At 38.8% G+C, this 20699-nt stretch overlaps 1 protein-coding gene across 12 annotated transcripts in view; it reads left to right on the forward strand.

Annotated features, from left to right (window-relative positions):
* Positions 1–20699, forward strand: part of ACYP2 (acylphosphatase 2) — a 254520-nt gene that overhangs the window by 140840 nt on the left and 92981 nt on the right. Inside the window, exon 4 of one of the 12 annotated variants that reach the window (XM_038551273.1) lies at positions 5179–5242. The exons of the other annotated variants lie outside the window; for them this stretch is intronic. Within the exon in view, the coding sequence (XP_038407201.1) occupies positions 5179–5227 (49 nt within the window). The 3' untranslated portion in view covers positions 5228–5242. Of the gene's footprint in view, positions 1–5178; positions 5243–20699 lie in introns of those variants that run through there. 12 annotated transcript variants of the gene reach the window in all.

Raw genomic sequence — 20699 nt, forward strand, 5'->3', positions numbered from 1 at the left:
GAGGGCTTTGGGTTTTGGTTGCCTGGTACCTGGCCCTGGGATGTTTAGGGAGAGGAATATTGCCTCCTGGGATGCAGGGTGTGATAGAGGAGGTGTGAGGCTCTGGATTGCTTAGTTTGCATATTAAAGGTGTATTTGGTGCTGAACTCTGCTATCTCTAAGAATCTAGTCCCCAGGAGAGGCAGGTTCCATGGGTCCCCCCTCGCCCCACTACACTGGCTAGAAGGTTTTTTAAGATGTCAAAACATAATATACAGAAAGTAAAAGAAATAATACGATGAGAGAATAGGGATAATTAAGACGTGTTGGGTTCACTGTTCATGTCCATCCCACCCACCGAGACTCGTCACAAGAAGGGATTGTGTGTCCTGTCCTTCCTTGAACTCCCAATGCTGAGCACAGTACCTGACACACCGACTGGTGACACGTATGTTAGGAAAAGGAGGTAGAATAAGTATGTCCCAGGGAATATTCAGTACAAAGGCATTGAGCTGAAAGAGCCTCCTTTGTGTCTTTGGGGACAAGTGACGGGAGCAAGGCAGGTGACAAGGACAGTCGGAAATTGAGGCTAGAAAAGTAGAGTGGGGTCAAACCGTGAAGAGCCTCGAATGTCACGGTAATTCATCCGTTCCCTGTATTAGCACTGGGGAGTCACAGAAGAGTCTCAGGCAAGACAGTGGCAGTAGGATTTATGGGTTAGGAGATTGTGTTGGTGGTGAGGTGTAGGAACTGGGGGCAGAGCGATTGGAGTCAGGGGGGCTGATCAAGTTTGTTAGGGTAGAGTCAGAATAATTTGGGGGAATTTGGAGAGCATCATTTTGAAGTCCTCTGCTAAAATAGTAATCCTCCAATTATGACCCTGGACCTGTAGCATCAGCAGGACGTGGCAGCTTGTTAGAAATGGAAATTCGTGGGACGCCTGGGTGGCTCTGTGGTTGAGCATCATCCATAGGCCCAGGGCGTGATCCTGGGTCCCAGGATTGAGTCCCACATCAGGCTCCCTACAGGGAGCCTGCTTCTCCCTCTGCCTGTGTCTCTGCCTCTCTGTGTCTCTCATGAATAAATAAATAAAATCTTAAAAAAAAAAAAAAAGAAATGGAACTTCACGGGCTCCTACTGAATCAGAATCCCTGCGGTGGGTTTAACAGTCTGTTGTGACAAGCCCTTCAGGGGACTCTGAAGCACTAAAGCTTGAGAACTGCTACCTAGAGCAGTAGATATTTGAGGTGAAGAGCTTAGTCATCTGGTCTTATGCAACCAACTTATATGTAGAAGCACCTGTGCAGCTTTAATATATATATTTTTTATGTCAGGTTGGGCCCTAGGTCAGGGCCTCACATCAGATCAATTAAATAAAAATCTCTGGGGTGGGAACCAGACACCAATTTATCTCTGTTCCTCCCAGAGAATTCCAGTGTGCAGCCAGGGCTGAGAACTACCCATCTTGTGTAGCCTTTAATGATGAGAAAACTCAGGACTTCCAGACCTTGCTCAAGGTCATACAGCAAGTTCAAGTAAGAGTGATTCTTTCTTTTCTTTTCTTTCTTTTCTTTCTTTCTTTCTTTCCTTCCTTCCTTCCTTCCTTCCTTCCCTCCCTCCCTCCCTCCCTCCCTCCTTCCCTTCCTTCCTTCCTTCCTTCCTTCCTTCCTTCCTTTCTTCCTTTCTTTTCCTTCTTCCCTCCCTCTCTCTTGATTTTTCTTTCTTTTTGAAAGAGAGCATGTGTGTGCAAGGGTGGGAGGGGCAAAAGGAGAAAGAGAGACTCTTCAGTAGGCTCCACACACACTGCAGAGCCCAACTGGAGGCTGGATCTCACAATCCTGAGATCATGACCTGAGCCGAAATTAAGAGATAGATGCTTAATCAACTGAGCTGCTCAGGTGCTGTAAGAGTTCATTTTTTAAGCTGTCTTCTCTGTGCTGTAGTGAACACTATCCCCACTTTTTATTGTTTTAAAAGATTTTATTTGTTAGTGAGAGAGCAAGCAAGGGAGCTGCAGAGGGAGAGGGTGAAGCAGGCACCCCACTGAGCAGGGAGCTCAGTGCAGGGCTAGAACCCAGGACCCCCATCATGACCTGAGCCGAAGCCAGATGCTTAACTGGCTGAGTCACTCAGGTGTCCCATTCTCACTTTTTAATAAATTGCTTTTACAGACTGGTTTTTAAATCATTCACAATGACAAAACTGACAAATTATTAGAGGGGAAAAATAGGTTACAGGCAGGATTATAAACCTTTACTTTCTCCTTTTAGTTAACATTACTTCACACTTGAGAAAGTTACCCTTTTTGTAAAAATATTTTTTCAATGTTAATGAAAACTAGCGTATAGATAACATACAGGTAAATAGTGCTTTGTCATTTGTGTGTTTAAGTAATGAGAACCTGTTTTCAAACTCTAGGTGGAGCTCTTTGGTTTATATGTTCATTATTCTATTTATAATTTTGAGAGTCTGTTTAAAAAAATTATTTGGGATTCTTGTTAAAAAGACATTTAAAAATTTATAAGTATTTTTAACATTTCTAATTCTCCTTTTCTTGTTTTAGAGCCATATTGATAAAAACTTCTATTTTTGTTTCATTGCTTGATGAAAGAATCCAAATCCAGGCCTCAAAAGAGTCCTTTTCAAATCCATCTTAAATCCGTACTGTTATCTCCTGATGTTTAATGAATAGGATGTTTCCTATGGTTTTTGTTTCTGATAAGTCTCAGTGTTGAATTTACATAAGATGGGATGCCTTTTGTTGGTGGAGAAAGACTTTGTGGAGAACGCAGTTGTTGCTATAGTAATTTCTTCAGCTGTTTTTACCCCATTGTGTACAAAGGAGTATTAACAGCTACCTTCCTGTAGCAAAAATGAGCTATTTTCCTGCCACTTCTTTTTCTCTTCCTTGTTTACTAGCTCAGTATTCTCCCTTCTACTGAGAGTGCACTTGAAGCAAAATTCCCAGAATAGGCAGCATGTTATTTTTGGATGGCATAACTCAGTGGTTGTGGTTCCTGGACCAGCAGAATCACCACTGCTAACACCTGGAGGTTTGTCAGAAATGCCTATTCTGGGATCCCAACCCAGACCTACTGAACCAGAAACCCTGGGGTAGGGTCTAGCAATCGGTGTTGAGCCTCTGGTTTAAGCTGTTTTGAAAGGAGGTAAATCTCCTATTCGTTGATGCCTACATCCAAAAATTCCTGTGCAGTCAGTCAGCTGTGCTCATTTAGGTTCTCAGGTGCTTTTGAAATTACGTAGGGATTTTGTTTAAAGGCAGAAGTCTTGATTAAGTTTGAGGTGGAGCCTCTTACTCTGCATTTCTAACAAGCTCACAACTGATGTGCGTTTTTCTTGCCCATGCATTAAATTTTGAGTAGGGAGGCTATTGACTAGGATATTGAATACGCTCATGCCCATATAAGACGGTCATCTATGATCTAGTAAAATATTCTTTTGATTGAGTATGCCTAAAGATTGAATATGCCTGATTGAGTCCATGAGTTTTCCCTTATCAATCACAGTGTGAAGAGGCAATTTCTAGAATGTAATGCTGCCTTGTCTAGTTTAAAGTGACTTACCCTTGTTAAATGCTACAAGAGGGTTTATTTGCCGGAATCTGAGACCCTCTATACTAAACAAGCACACTTGAGGATTGCATTATACTTTTTTAATCAAGGAAACTAGTTCATTCATGGCATGATAAAGCTAGAGAGATGATTCTGAAGTTTGGTGTTAGCAGGCAAAATAATTTCAGCCAAAGAAGTGGTTCACAAATGTTTGAAATCGGTCATTGAGTGCTTCCTATTTATTGAGCACTTGCCATGTGATGCATTGCACTGGGCACTTAGGGAAATCAGGAAGAAAAAAAAAAGTCCTTGACCTTGAGGAGATTATAGTCAACCTGAGGAAATAAAACCAATGCCTGTGACAATTAATTACCAGTATAGGGAACATTCTGTTAAATGGTAAAGAAGTGTGCTGCAACCTCAGAAGACCAAAGTATAGCTCTTGACTGAGGAGGTTAAAACTATGGAGTCTGGGTTCTGGGGCTAGTAAAATTGGGATATTTAAAAGGGAATGACAGAAGGGGACTCCACAGAAGACAAGGTGGTGTGAGCCAAGGTGTAGCTTCTAGGAGTGAGCCTTCGGTACACGTGGGAACAGGATACTATTTCAGACCACACAGAGTTTAGACTTCTTGTTTTGGGTACGTTATGAAGGTGAGCTAGAGCTTGATTGGTAAGGATTTAAGTGCCAGGCTTATGAGTTTTTACTTTAATTCTTGTGCACCAGGGAGCTATTGAAGAAGGCTTTGGTGGGGGGCGGGGAGTGTGAATGACCCAATCCTGATGATTTAGAAAAAGGTCATTAAGGAAATATGCAGGATGAATTGAAGTGGCAAAGACTGGAGGCAGAAACACTTGTCAGATTGCATTGGGTGGCCTTGGCAGTAGGCCTGAGAGAACACTGCACGAAATAGGAAGAGATTTGGCAAAGGAGCAATCTTTTTTATTTTTTTTTATTTTTTTATTTTTTCAAAGGAGCAATCTAAACTGAAAATACAAGTATATTAAAAAGTTAAGATAAAGTAATTTAAATGGCCAGCTAGGGGCACTTGGGACTATAGGTCTCTCCTTTTGAGGTCCTCCTTGTAGCAAACAGGCTTATTTCCTGCATAACCATCTAGAAGACCCTGTGTAGAGTAGGTGAGTTAAGTAATACTACCTTTCTAATAGTTTGAGATTTATATCTTATTACACATTTATCTTGTGGGTTTTATATCTCCCTTTATGGTCCTCTGCCTTACTTTCTGCAATCACGAGTATGTTTTGCATACTGTCAGTCACAAATTCCCAAGCTGGAAACCCACTGTTAGGTGGTTCTTTCATCTTTTTTTTTTTTTTTTTAAAGATTTTATTCATTTATTCATGAAAAACACAGAGAGAAAGGCAGAGATCTAGTCAGAGGGAGAAGCAGGCTCCAGGCAGGGAGCCTGATGTGGGACTCGATCCTGTGACCACAGATCACGCCCTGAGCCAGGGGCAGATGCTCAACCGCTGAGCCACCCAGGCGTCCCTAGTTTTTTCATCTTAAGAAAGCAATCATCTTAAAATTTTAAATCTAGAAGGAACCTGAGAAGTAATTGAGTATAACATATACACATTCTCTGTCTCTTTCTCTCTTACGCTTTAGAGACAGCAGAAGCCCTCCAGAACTTGAGGCAGGAGGAAACTGCACTTGAAAATAATGCCTAGTATCACCATACCTCATCCATGATAAAATGGTTTACAGAGCTGTGTCTGACCTGATCACAGGTGCCTCAGGCTGGAGGTGGGGGGGGGGGGGGCAATCTTGGTATGAATAGAACACTCTGAACCAGTCTCCAAAGAGTCTCCTCCCTGCTTTACCCCAGGGGAAAATCAGTGTCCCTTGGACCTTAGGTGGAGGGATCTTCTGGCAGGAAATCTAGATGGCTCTTGACAATTGATGGCCTTTTGCAGATTATCTCTCTGAAAAAATCCCTGGAACACTTACAAGGTTTGAGTTGGAACCACTTAGCCTAGCTTATTGAAGAAAACACAATACCTTACTACGCCAAAACACAGTAGTGTGAACTCTAACATTGCAGCCGTGTAGTTTAGTTCAGTTACTCAGCAAAATTGGAGCCTTATCCAGTGGTGCCTCGTCATCGTCTTATAGGAGTGCAGCCTCAATTATCAACATGCCGTCTGGTCAGCTAGCCAAGGAGACTAAGGAGTGCATTTTCCATATGGCTGTGATACTGTCTTGAGAGCATCCAGAGCATTATGTAAAATCTTTGATAAATGATCTGATGCATTGATGATTGTCTGTTTCCTGGAAGGTAAGCATTCATTCATTCCATGAAATACCTACTGGATATCAGGTAGGGTGATGGAACTGTGGTTACAAAGATGAGTAATGTAGTCTCTGCCCTCAAAGACTCCAGGAAAGACGGACAAATGAATTTGTATACAAGATGAAGCAAGACAAGGATTTGACATAAGAGGGTCTTTGGAGCTGTGTAAAGGACTTCACCCTTCTCAGAAACTGAGGCCCTCTTGCTTCCGTTGTCATCTGTATGCCAAGGTGACAATCATTCTGACACTGTGATATTTTATTATTGCTCAATCATGTCCCCATCTTCAGTTTGGTTGATGCTTCTGTCCTTGTGAAATCTGCCAAACAGAACCAGGTAATCTCTGATTGTGGGCCAGACCAAGTGCCTGAGTTAGAAGCCTGAACAGTCAAGACTCACCTTCTCACTAGCAAGGTAGTTAGGCTGCCTTGCTTCTCATTTTGAAGTTTTTCCATAACCATAGACACATGAAGATTTTTGCAGCAGTTTGGCTTTTGTACTCCTGCCTTTCATGCCACTCCTTGTCCTATTTCTTAGTTTGACATTTACCATCCTAGTATCCATGGTAATGCCGAGCTGACAGATAGAACTCACAGGCAGGGAAGGGCAGTGGCTCCTTTTAAGAAAGGATCTGTTTTGTTTAAAAACAAAAACAAAAACAAAAAAAAACAAATACGGGGATCCCTGGATGGTTCAGTGGTTTAGTGCCTGCCTTTAGCCTGGGGCGTGGTCCTGGAGTCCCGGGATTGAGTCCTGGGATCAAGTCCCACATTGGGCTCCCTGCATGGAGCCTGCTTCTCTCTTTGCCTGTGTCTCTGCCTCTCTCTCTGTGTCTCTCATGAATAAATAAAATCTTAAAAAAAATAAAAATAAATTAAAAAATAAAGAAAGAAATATAGGGATCCCTGGGTGGGTCAGCAGTTTAGCCCTTGCCTTCGGCCCGGGGTGTGATCCTGGAGTCCCGGGATCGAGTCCCACATCAGGCTCCCAGCATGGAGCCTGCTTCTCCCTCTGCCTGTGTCTTTGCCTCTGTGTCTCTCTGAATAAATAAAATCTTTAAAAAATAAAAATAAAAAAAATAAAACAAGTACTTGCAACAATTACTTTTGTTGTAACCATCACAAAATGGCAAGCCTTAGGTCCTTTCCTTATTACCACATCTTTTAACTTATGTCCTTCTGCTTCCAGCCCTAGCTAAACATAAAAATATATCCTATGTATCACCACTCATTTCATCCAATTCTTGTTAAACTTAGCCAAAACATTTTTTGGTCTTGATTGAGTTATCCAACACATCCATTATTTTTCCCACCTCATCAACTGAGAAATTTGACAAACCTATTTCTATATCCTTGTCCAAGTAAGTGGTGACAGTATTTTTTTTTTAATTTTTTAAATTTATTTATTTATGATAGTCACACACACAGAGAGAGAGAGGCAGAGACATAGGCAGAGGGAGAAGCAGGCTCCATGCACCGGGAGCCCGATGTGGGACTCGATCCCGGGTCTCCAGGATTGCGCCCCGGGCCAAAGGCAGGCGCCAAACCACTGCGCCACCCAGGGATCCCAAGTGGTGACAGTATTGAACAGAATAGTGCTCAGTAACATGATTGAAAACTTCTTTTCCTCTGTCGCGTATATAGACACATGTGCAAAAATATGATTAGAGTATTTTGGACATTATAAATATTTTTAAGTGGATAAGAAGTGCAGGAATAGCATAATGAACACTTACATTTAGATTTCATAGTTGTAATATTTTTCTAGATTTCTGTCAAAAATATAGATACTAATTTTTTTTTCTTGATTTGGATAAACTGGGTGTAAAAGATACTTGAGGCACTGTTTGGGGGACATTTGAATATGGCTTGGGAACTGAAAACATTCAGGAAAAGATGTTAAATTTGTTAGGTGTGACAGTAACATCATGGTTAGGTAGGAAAGGTCTTTGTTTTTCAAAACTGTATCGTGAAGTATTTGAAGTATGAATATTGTGATGTCGTTATTTTACTTACAGTTCTTCAACCTGTCATGAGGAAACCCCAGGGTACACAGTTGGGTAGGAGGTACCTAAAGAGAGAGTAATGGCTAATGGTCTGATGTCAGTCTGTACTGACAGAGTTCTTTTGAATCTGGAATGTTTTGGTAAGTTCTAAATAACAAGCCAATTTTTTAAAAAAGATTTATTTATTATATATAGAGGGAGAGTGTGGGGTGGGATGGGCAGAAGGAAAGAGAGTCCTAAGCAGACTTTATGCTAAGCATGGAGCTCGATGTGGGGCTCAGTCTCATCACCCTGAGATCAGGACCTGAGCCAAAACCAAGAGTTGGACGCTTAACCAACTGAGCCACCCAGGAACCCCACAAGCCAATTAAAAAAAACTTACCATATTATATGCAAAGCAGAAATCCTCCTCCTGGTCCCTGTGCCATACCAGAGCCTTAAGCCATCTCATTTCTCCACCCTTAGTATTACTGTAATTTATAATAAAGTGTTTTTTGTATTTTGGTATAGACGTCTCAGAACTGTCCATTTTGCTGTTGGCTCCATCCAAACACGCCCCAGACAAAACCACTGTGTCAAATCTGCTACATCAAAATAATCCAATAAAGGAAAAAGGCAACAAGAATGGTGAATTAGGGACCATAAAAAGTAATGGATATTACCGAGGAAAGAGTTATTACTATAATTTTACACGCATTACCAGGATAATATTTAGACAGGTGTAGTAGAATCAATTATATATCTGCAGAGTTACTTAAAATATATATGATAGTCATTGAATTAAAGTAAGAAATTCCATTTAATAAGGAAGAACCATGAAAATGAATATAAAACATCGCTTAGGAAAATGTAACATGGATGATAGGACACCAGTACTAGGGAGGATGATTATTATAGATAATACATTAGTTGTAGTCTGGCTGTATCTGTAACTATTAGAGATAAAATTTTGAGTGTTGCAGTTTTCTGGAGAGCTAAGGATGACAAAGGCAAAATATGTATTGCATGTGCTCAATTAAATGGCATACAAAATGGGCAGCCATGGTGAAACACGGCTAAGGTGAGCCCAAACTCTATTTTTGGCCCCAGTTTCCATCCCTTTAAACCTGTTGGGATTTGTAAAACGATTTTGCTGCCTAAAGAGCTGATTAGGAATATTAGAGGGTTGTTTGTTTGTTTTTTTTAACCTTAATAATTTTAGATGCTCTTCTTTGTAAACTACTAGAGTATATTACATTCTTCCCTTTACCTCCCCCTTACAGTTGGAAGCTGTTTTGCAGATGTTGGCCTTTTCTGGACAACTCCAGTCTATAATTTCAGAACAAATATTCCAGGGCCAATTAACATTTGTAGTGTTATTTGTGCTAATGCCAAATGGTCACTGTGTTCTTGAGTTCTCCAGTCCTTCTATGGTATTCTTCTCGACTTTGTTGGGTCTGCTTGGATTTTATTGATTTCTGTAAATTTGGGGGCATGCCCATGAAAGCCTTTCTGTCTCCTCCTAACCTTCTATTTCTAATCTATGGGCATCACTGACATAAATACACACGTACTTTTATTTGGCCCTGACATCAGAAAAATTACTAGACAGTCTTCAGCTTCTAGGAATTTGGCTTCAAACTAGCTATGGTCTACCAGCTATATCCATGTTATTCTAGACATTTTTGACAAACAGCTCACAGGAAAGGTCCACAAAAAATAATAGGTTTATTTTTCACTAAAGAAAACCACAGCCTCGTGTTTTTGTAAGTCAATTTTGTTTTTCAATAAAATAACTGCACTTGTTTTAAAAGTCAAATAGGGCTAAAAATAGCAGCACCCTCCCCTCTCCAAACCATTCCCATCCTACTCCTCAACAATTGTTTTAATGATTTCTTTAGGTGTTCCTTTGAATTTCTAATTAGTATCCTTAAAGTATACTTAGAGTATACAGTATGTATGTCTCTACTGACTTTCTATTACAATAGATGAATCTGTTGATGTTCTATTACAATAGATGAAGAGGTAACTTGTTAAATTGCTTATACCACACTTACATTTCCTCATCCCCCGCCCCCCCTCCCGTGTGTCTTTATCTGACTTTGGGTTAAATGAATCAGCAGTCAGCTTTTGTATTCTGAGATCTCGGTGTTCACTGCTAGGTAGGTAGTGTATCCTCCAAGAATATACTTGTGAGTGCTTGGGAGGCTACCCTTGCAGGTACCTGTAGCTTGCCTCCCCGTTTCCTCCCTCCCTCCCTCTCTTCCTCCCTCCCTCCCTCCCTCCTTTTCTAGACTTATTTATTTTAGAGAGAGTGAGCACAAGCATGTGAGTGAGCAAGGGGAGGGACAGAGAGAGAGGGAGAGAGGAAATCTCAAGCAGACTCTCTGATGAGCACAGAGCCTAGGGTGGACTCCATCTTCCAACCCTAAGATAATGACCTGAGCCGAAATCAAGAGTCAGTTACTCAATTGACTGAGACACCCAGATGCCCCTTTTTTAGAGCCTGGGAGGGAGTATAGCTGTAATTCATCCTCCTAAGAAGCCCCCAGGGAGGAATCTGGCTCCATTTTTTGTCTCCTTTTTATAATTTGGTAATACTTAATGGCATTTGTCAGTTATAGACTGTTGGCAAACTTTTGTCTCTGAATGCAGTTATATTTTATTAAACACTTTTTTAAAAAAAATTATTCTAGGGAGGGTGGAGAGGGAGAGAGAATCTCAGGCAGACTCATGCTGAGTGCAAAGACCAACATGGGGTTTGATCTCAGGACCCCAAAATAATGAGCTGAAATAAAGAGCCAGATGCTTAAGTGACTCAGCCATTCAGGTGCCCCAAGAACACTTTTTGTCATAAGCCAAACATAATTTCTTTGATGGATGTGATCATGTTCATATCTCTGGCTAGAGTTTGAAAAGTCTTGAGGGCAGGGATTCTGAATAGGGGATTTGAGAAGGAAAGGTTAGGATTAAAAAAAAAAAAAAAAAAAAAGGAAAGGTTAGGATTTAGAGAAGCCACAGGAAGAAGGGAATGTCTTTTTTTTATTCTTGGTCTCTTGACTTTATCTGAAGCTCCTGAACTCCTGGAATGGAATATAGTTATGCAGTCAAGGGTGGCAGAAGGATTCTTGCTCATGGTTAACCTTTTACTGTTCTTCCTATCGCTTGTGAGTGGGGGGAGAGGAGTGGTTGCATGAGGCTGAGCATGCTGGTTTTTGAGGCTTATGAGCTGATCTCCTATTCCCAAGGTTTCCTGCTGACCTTCCTTCATGTCTGCTCTGGACCAGCCCCAAATATGGACTCTTTCAGTGTCACAAAACTACTTAACTTTAAAGATGCAGGAGCTCAGGGGCACCTGGGTGGCTCAGTGGTTGAGCGTCTGCCTTTGACTCAGATCGTGATCCTGGGGTCCTGGGATTGAGTTCCACATAGAGCTTCCCACAGGGAGCCTGCTTCTCCCTCTTCCTATGTCTCTCATGAATAAATAAACAAAATCTTAAGAAAAAAAAGATGCAGGAGCTCAGTTTGCAGTCACAAGTATCCTCACATTGAAGATAGCAATTAGAATAGGAAATATTGTAGAAGAATGAGTTCATTGTTACCTATCTATTGAGAGTTTTCACTTCTGATGACCAAATTTACAAAAAATAAGTAACTTTAGCTGCTAGGAATTTTTCTTTGCATAAATTGAGCAGACTCTATTGATGTCACTTGTGGTTATATAAGAATTGCAATGTGTTATTGGCTGCTAGATATGTTATTACCCCGCTGGAGAACAGTGGTGGCAGTTTCTTTGTTTACGAAGGTCAGTTTTCGTGAATAGAAGAATTACAAACAAAATTAACTGGGGAACTTAATTTTATTTCATGTAAGAGATTTCTTCACCCCTTAAGTTAATGATTCTAAAAATCTGAACTGGAAAACTTAATAATAGACTAAGTAGATCTAAGCTTCTTTGGAAGTTATACTTGTCAATTCTATTTTTGGTTTCTTAGGAAACAAGCTAAAAACCGCTTTTTAGGACTTAATACATTTCTAATTACATTTCTTCTCTTTAGAGAAGCTTGTTGTTCTTAAAAAGAGGTGCTAAGTTCTTTAACAGGGATATTGTTTTTAAAAATTCATATTCCCTCCAACCATACTCATTAAAAATCTATGTATATGTTTGCAAAGGGATCACATGAAAGTCTTGTGTTTTGTTTTATTTTTTTGAAAGTCCTGTGTTTTAAGTAAACTTTTCACACTGAAGTCATTGAGTATGATCACATGCTTTCATTTGGGAACACATTTGTAGCAACTGAAATGATGGCCTGGGTTAAATTACTTTGATCTCCCCAAATCCGCAACACACAGCATTGTATATAACCCAGGATGGTGAATAGTTATGGAGACAGTTACCTTCCACTCCCGGACTAGGAACAGTGAGCCTGGGTGGTGAGGACGGCGGACTGCACTGCAGGCAGCCCTCCGCTCCTCTGTCTCTAGTTGGTAGCTGGTGGACCTAGCACGTTGCAAGGTTTACATGTTACCTTGATGGATTTCCACTGAATTGCTCACATCTTTTCCAGACACTTTAAAGATGAAAAGTGGAAGGAAAAGGATAATTTTTCAGATGACTTGCTGCCCCTTCTGGGAGTGTGAGTAGAGGGAAATGGTGCAAACTCTCAGCCTGTCTGCCATTTTGATGATGTAATGTCTTTGACATTGACCATGTGGTGGTTACTAATGACTATTCATCTGTACTCACCAAGTTCCAGGGAGATTGCTACTGTCCCTGACAATCTGTAGAGGCATGGGGAGTACATAAACTTTTCTGTCACCCTCTCTCCATTGGCCATGCACCTGTTCCATTGGCCATCTTTGTGCTCCGCCTAATACTGCAAGTTTGGAGGGCCCCCATCATCACATGGTTATCCCCTTGTCATTTAGTTCTCCAATCAAATAGCCCTTCCTCAGAGAGGTTTGTGGGAGACTCCCATCTAGGTATGCTTGGTGTCCCTCTCTGTCACCCTAGCCTTGTTTTCACCATGGCACTTAGTGCCATTGCGTATTTTTGTGTTTTTCCCTATCTCCTTTCAGAATCGAAGCTCCAAGAGAATTGAGCCTGGTTCAGTTCATTCTGACTGGTTCAATGGTATAACCCCATCATCAAGGGAAGGGGTTCAAATTGGTTTTTCTTGTCATGGACCAGATAAGTACTTTAGGCTTCATGGGCTAAATAGTCTCTGTCACAACTACTCAACTCTATTCTCAAAGCTCAAAAGCAGCCATAGACAATATGTAAACAAATGAATGAAATTGTGTTTCAGTAAAGCTTTATGGACACTGAAACCTGAATTTCACATAATTTTTATATGTCATTATTAGTCTTTTTTCTTAACCTTTTTTGGGGGGATAGCTTTATGGTTTTATTTTTTAAATGTATGCACTAACAAAATACTAAAAATAAGCGCTTGGTTTCCCAATGTAATATATATATATATATATTATATATATAAATATATAATATGTATATATAAATATATACATGTGTGTATAAATATATATAAATAAAATGTCCGTATACTTAACATATGGTGTTATATTAGTTTCTGGTGTACAATATAATGATTCAACAATTCTTTTTTTTTTAAGGATTTAATTTATGTATTCATGAGAGACACACAGAGAGAGGGAGAGGCACAGAGAGGCAGAGACACAGGCAGAGGGAGAAGCAGGCTCCATGCAGGGAGCCTGATGTGGGACTCGATCCTGGGTCTCTAGGATCATGCCCTGGGCTGAAGATGGTGCTAAACCGCTGGGCCACCCGGGCTGCCCAAGATTCAACAATTCTGTACATTCCTTGGGGCTCATCATGATAAATGAAATCTTAATCTCCTTCACCTATTTCATGCAATCCTCCACCCACCTCCTCTCAGGTAACCATCATTTGTTCTCTGTAGACAAGAGTCTGTTTTTTGGTGTCTCTCTCTCTCTTTCTCTTTCTCTCTCTCTCATTTCTTTTTGTTGTTCATTTGCTTGGTTTCTTAAATTCCACATAGAATTGAAATCACTTGATAATTGTCTTTCTCTGACTTATTTCACTTAGCAGTAGATCAATCCATGTTGTTGCAAATAGCAAGATTTCATTCTTTTATATGGCTGAGTAATATATATGTTACATATATATACAATATTTTATATATGTGTGTATATGTATGTATATATCTCTATCACATCATATCTTCTTTATTCATTCATCTAGCAATGGGCACTTGGGCTGCTTTCATAATTTGCCTATTGCCTATTGTAAATAATACTGCAGCCATAACCTTTTAAATTCATAAAAACCATTCTTGCTTGTGGGCAAAATCTGACCTACCATCTGTATCAAGCCAACACTTACTACAATTTATTATAATGCGTTAATTAGTAAAGTAGAATGGAAGGGAGGAATTTTTATATGAAGAAATCATATATTTACTCTAAAAAATAGAATGTGAAAATATTCTTGTAAATCAATTCTGAATAAATAGATTGTTCTGGAAGGATAAGGATAATATTCACTCTTTCCATGTCCTCTGGATTTGGCCTGGCTAACAGAATACATATTGCAAATTGAGTCTCATGTCAGTTTAGACATGCACGATTCTTGTGTTCTTTCTGGTGAATAATGATAGCTATCAAAAAGGTGGTATGGTTAGCTACTCTCATAAACTTTGCTACTACTTATAATAATAACAGGTTTCAGGCAAAATTCAGGCACACACATAGGTTTTTATTAAGCTTTCATTAGCAAGTAGCCCAAAGCAGTTCATTCAAACTTACTATAAACCCAGTGGAATTCTAGTGCTCTGTTCTTATAAGTACTTTGACTGTATCTCCTATGCCAAGTTTATTAGAGACAGATATATGTTCTCAGGGCAAAAAAGATCATGGAGTCAGAACTCCTCTGAAACCAGTAGCTCATATGGGACCAGCTACAGAATCAAACCCCTCATGTCATCTCTAACCATGTATAAGTCATTGTTTTTATACTATATTTGTGCAAAGATAGAGGAGTGTTTCTAAGCCATTTGAGGTAATCAACATATTTTGAATACCTTTAATTTCACCAGTGATAATTCATTTTAAACATTTGTCGTGCCAATTAACAAGTTGCTAATTCAGTAAAAACTTGTTTTTGATAAAATAGCAGCTAAATAGCAAAGTGTCATTTACTGGTGCAAACAGCAGAAGGATTTGTAGAGGCTGCTTCTGGGATATTATTTTTTATAACATCAAGTGACCACTCTGGACTGTGATTCTTGATAGCAAGCCACCTGACCAGCCCCAGGATTTAAAGTTAAACTAACTGGCATCTACTTATTATCACATTGATTACACTGAAGTGGTAACAGACTTGGTAACAATAGCCTGTGACCTCAGTCCTTATGCCATCCAATGGACTGTGTAGCCCAGGGCACCAACCTTCTTTCCCGTATGTACATCTGCATCCCAGTAGGGATTACAAGGGAAGAGAAATATTTCTTCTAAGTTTTTTTGGCAGTATGTAGATGACCACAAAACAGCAGCTCTCCAGCGTTGCCAGTGCTGGGGTCCTTTACCTTCTCTTGCTGGTTTCTTTTATCCCTGCCCAGTCCTTTGAAAGCAGTCATTTAGCTTGGTCACCTGATTTGAGTGTGCCATCTCTTCCCTGGAAGGACCATGACTCATACAAAGATGAGCAGAAAGCATTTCCCACTTCTTATTCTTCTAAAATAAGATTTTTATTGACCATGTGAAATTCTCATAGATGAACCCGTGTTTCTTGAACTAGTTCCCTGATTTTGAAGTGTGTATACAGTGTTATACTGATTTTTATCACGATACATCAAAGCATTTATGGTAACCATGAAAAACTCCTAATAAACATCTTTTTAAATGTTTACTTTGTTATGGATAAAGCATAAAGCTTGAGTTGTTTATTGAATAGTGACAAGGGATTTGCTCTAATCCATCTGGTTTATTTTATGTAGTGTTTATAATGACAAAAGAAGTATATTTTCAAGATGGTTGGCTGGCTGTACTCTGTACTCTACAGCTACTACAGAATAAAGCAAGGCTGTGGCCTAAACCCACAACTTCAAGTTCTTTAATTCTGGGGTCTTAAAACAGTTGGGCTGGAAGAAATAACACTTTTCCTTGAGTCTGAGATTTTTTTCTGTCTTCTGGGCCAGGTTTTGGATGCTGGGTAATGGACCAGTGACCTTTTTGTTGTTGTTCTTTGTGTGCTCATAATTCTAGAAAAAATAAAAAGCATTCAGTGGAAAAGATTAGAAAGAGAATATAGTTTGATAATGATGTAGCTTCTATAGGAATAGTACCATATTTGAAAACAGTAAGAGTAGGGTTTAATCAAGGAGTAGGACACAAAGCCCACCATATGCTCTTAAATTCGGGGCTGCTAGTTCTCTATCTTACTAGCTTACCCTCTGTAAATTCTCTTAGGTTAACTTTCCCCTAGTTTTACAAAAATCACTTGAGCCCACTCATTCACTGACTCATTCAGTGCTTTCAAAAAATATTTATTGAGCACCTACCAAGTTGCAGGCACCAGGATATGACAGTGAACAAGCTGGATAAATCGCTTAATTGCATACCCTGACATCTTTTAAAGGCACTGAGTAACAAATAAGTAAACAAATAAGATAATCATGAATAATGACAAGAAGGAGATATATAGACTGATGGAGAGTAAATGAGGTAGGACACTTTAGATTGGGTGATCAGGGATAAGTCCAAAGTCCTCTTGTCACATAAGTTAGCACCCTAGAATGGAATGAGGGAGTCAAATGGAGACCTGGCTTCTGGACCTTCAGCAAATTGCTTAACCTCTTGGAAAGCCTTGACATCCTGAAGATAATGATGCCTACCGTAGTTGGAGAATTAGAGAAAATTCCTGACACTATGAGCATTATTTTCTGTCACATAGGCCCAAATAAATATTAATTTCCTTGTTAAAACTCTTAAAATTATATATAATCTGAATTCCGTAATACCCATTTCCCAATGATCTAACTTCGAAAAACTCTTCTATACATCTATCAATCAATTTAATTCATCAAATATTTACTGAGCACTTACTGTGCTCCTGTCCATGGTGATACATTATGGCAAATCAAATAGATACCATCCCTGCCTTGTCAGAGGTCATCTAATGAGCTTCTTTGTCTGTGACTGACAAAACATTTTCTCACCACTGGTTCTCATGACTAGTGGTGACAGCACTTTACCTTACGGGTAGCACATTTTATGTTAACATTTTGTTGTGGTTGTGAAATGAAATAGATATGTACAAAAATCGCATAAAAAATAGGCTATAAATCTCAAAATCTGATGAGCCCTGTCGTATAAAATGCTTATTATGTGCCAGCCATAAACTTCTGTTCCTCCACTAAAAATAAGAAAGGAGACAGAAAAACAGAGATAGCATACATGACCATCATTTGCTGCCTCGACAGCCTTGCTTCTGGATCGTGTCAGGCTTGGAGGAGTAGGACCGGGGTGCAGTCATGCAAAGTCATACAACTGGAAGTGATTTGAATTTTGAGCAGTTTATCAAATTGGCAGTTGTGGGGGATTTTTGTGTGTATTTTTTTGTTTGCTCTGGATTATCATTTGTATATAGCAGTGGTGTCCACATTGGTGCAGACCAAGCAAGTTCTCCCCAGAACTTGCTAGGAAGAACTGGCCATAGAGTTCTGGAAGGACATCCTATGGAAAGGACAAAGAATATATTAAACTAATATCAAAATAATGTTTAATGATGAAATGCTAAAGGTAAATCCAATTCAAGGTATGAAGAAGATAGGGATATCTGCTCTCAGCGTCGTTGAGTCCCGATTTGAGAGTTTAAGGTAATATAATAAAAACAAAAGATATAACAAATTTGTGAAGCAGGAGATAGGATTTGTGTCACTATTGCCCTTTTATATCATTGCTTACTTGGAAAATTCACAAGAACAAATAGAAAAATATGGGAATTTGGAATTAATGAGCTCATTAAGAGAAAAGATACAGGGGCACCTGGGTGGCTCATTTGGTTAAGCATCTGCTTTTGGTTCAGGTCATGATCCTGGGATCGAGTCCCGTAATTTAGCATAATTTTATTTTTTCAAAGATTTTATTTATTTATTTATTTATTTATTTATTTATTTATTTAGGAGAGAGAACACACAAGTGAGGGGAGCAGCAGAGGGAGAGGGAGAAGCAGACTCCCCACTGAGCAGGGAGCCCCACATGGAGCTTGGTGCTAGGACCCTGAGATCACAAAGGCAGATGCTTAACTGACTGAGCCACTCAGGCGCCCCCTCTAATATATTCTTTAAAAATGTTGTTTATTCCCTAAAATATTTAGAATTATGCTAATATTCAAAGATATAGTACAAATTATAATATCTAAAAATTAAGTCATTTAAATAAATGAAGATTTAACGTTCAATCTTTTGAAAACTTAATCTTTTTATAATTTTATCTTGTATTTTCATGAAAATAGAACTATTCTTAATTAGGAGTAGAGTCTGTCTCAAAAGTCACAGTTGGAGAATATTTAGAAAAAGTTGTTCAATTTTGAGGATACAGTGCAAGAAACGTGGAGAAATATTTTCCAGAGGCCTGAATAGTCACAAGAGTTGATGTTCAGCATTGTGGGTTGCATTTGTCACCTCGGGGTATCACTTCCTGAGTAACAGAGGCACTCGTGCATTGTTTAATAAATGTTTTTATTAGTGTCTTTTTTTTTTTTTTTTTTTGTCTGGGGCTATAGTGCGTGAGGCCAGGGCAGGAGCCCTTTCGCTTGTGTAGAAGGGCAGTACTCTCTAGGTCTTCGTGGTTATGTAAACCAGTCAACTTTCACACAACAAAATAAGATCCCATTCATGATATAACCTTAAATAAAAATTATCTGGAATTAGGTAGACTTATGAAATAGATATGTATAGTATGTATAGGAATAAAACTGTAAATCCTTACTAAAATGAATGTTAGAAAAGCAGAAAATTTGAATAAATGGGGAGAGGTGCTACGTCTTTGGACAAAAAGTCTCAAAATTATAAAGATATCAATGTATTTAAAATTAATGCATTTAAACAATTCTAATTGTAGTGAAAGTTGTGACTGTCTCCTCAAGACCCATTCCATGCCAGATTTATGGGTGCCCCACATTAATCATGGGAAATAATTTTAATACTGTTTTTCTTAATTGAGATTGATTTAGGGAAAAAAAAAAAGAGGATGGGTTGGTGACACGATTTAGGCTAATGGCACGCAGCAAACAATTACTGGTGGTTCCTGGTCTTCAGCTGGCTGTGAATGAGGATGTGATGGTCCAGGTTGCTTCTGGCAGCCATCCTATATCCACGAGGAAACATAGCTGTAAGATGAACTTGACATAATGGGTAGCAGAGCTGGAGGCTGAGAGATGGAGACACATGGGGTGTTAATGACATAGATGGGCCATTGTTTCAAGCAATGCTGAAATGTGATCTGTTTTTGGATTCATGGTTATGAAGGCCAAACAACTCCTTTATTGTTTTAACCTCCTAATTGGCCTTTCTGTGTTTTGCATCCCGAAGCATCTTAACTAATAGAGTAATCGTTATCTCCCATGGATGTTTTTTTTAATGAAATGAGAAAAGGCTTTTCAAACTTATTTGGAAAAATGACAAATTTAAAATCCTACAGTAAAAAAAAAAAATCCTACAGTAATCTTAGCAGTGTAATATTAATCCAAATACATTACTTAGGTCAGTGAAAGAGAATAGGAAATACAGAAAGAGGCCCTAATGCATGCACTTATTATATGATGAAGATGGATATTTAATAAACAATGCTGAGACCATGGGTAACTATTGAGAAGAATGTTAGGATTTACGTGGTAGGAGGAAGGAAGCTATCTAGATTAAGTGCTGAAGATAAAAGATTAAATCATTAAAGAACTAAAAGAATATATAGATACCAAGTATCTACATTGGAGTTAGCGAGGGCCTTATAAAGTGAAAGGCAAATAAAATGTGAAGGATATATAGGGTAGACTTGAAGTGTTTAGAACTTTATATGGTAGGGGACACTACGAACAAAACTTATGGTCAAAAGGTAAATTGTTAAAATATAGATGGTTAATGTATGTTGTAAGTATAAAATAACAGTAAATATTTGAACAAAACATTGCCTGAAAAAATCCAAATAGAAAAAAAAATGGCCAGGTAGTTCACAAGAAATTATGGATTAGCTAATGCATACAAAAGGTTTAATATCCCTAGTAGTTACGGAAATTCAATTTAGGGAGCTTTCCCCCACCATCAAATTGGCAAAGATTAAAAAGAATACTAGCACAGTATCCGGATGAGCATGTATAGGTATCTATAGAGTGGCCAGCTATTCTTGCTTGGGAAAGTACTTTTTTCCTTATTCTGGAAGTATGTTCTTCCTCTTACGGTGTCAAAATATCCTTTATGTAATTAAATATTCTAGATAGTATATAATAGTTTTAAATGTTTTCCTAGTATCCTTATTTTTATTACTCTATTTAACAAAATACTCCTATTACCCCTGTTTTTTTATCTTTAAAAATTTGAAGGATGAAAAGTTGTCAACATTATGGTACTTTTCAAAATTAAAAAAAAAGAAACTGGTCTGTGAAATCCAAAATTCTGAGCACTGCTCAGAATACAAATGCAGATAACATTCAATTTTATGGATGTAAGGTTCTGACTCCAGCAAAAGACCTGGGAAGTTGTGTTATTAGTAGACTTTGATGCAGCTTAATTAGATTTTCCCTTTTACAAAGAATGGGAAATTGGAATATTTTTAAAATAATAGAAAGTTGGTTTT

This window comes from Canis lupus, chromosome 10, assembly GCF_011100685.1.
Source record: "Canis lupus familiaris isolate Mischka breed German Shepherd chromosome 10, alternate assembly UU_Cfam_GSD_1.0, whole genome shotgun sequence".
NCBI classification, from domain to species: Eukaryota; Metazoa; Chordata; class Mammalia; order Carnivora; family Canidae; genus Canis; species Canis lupus.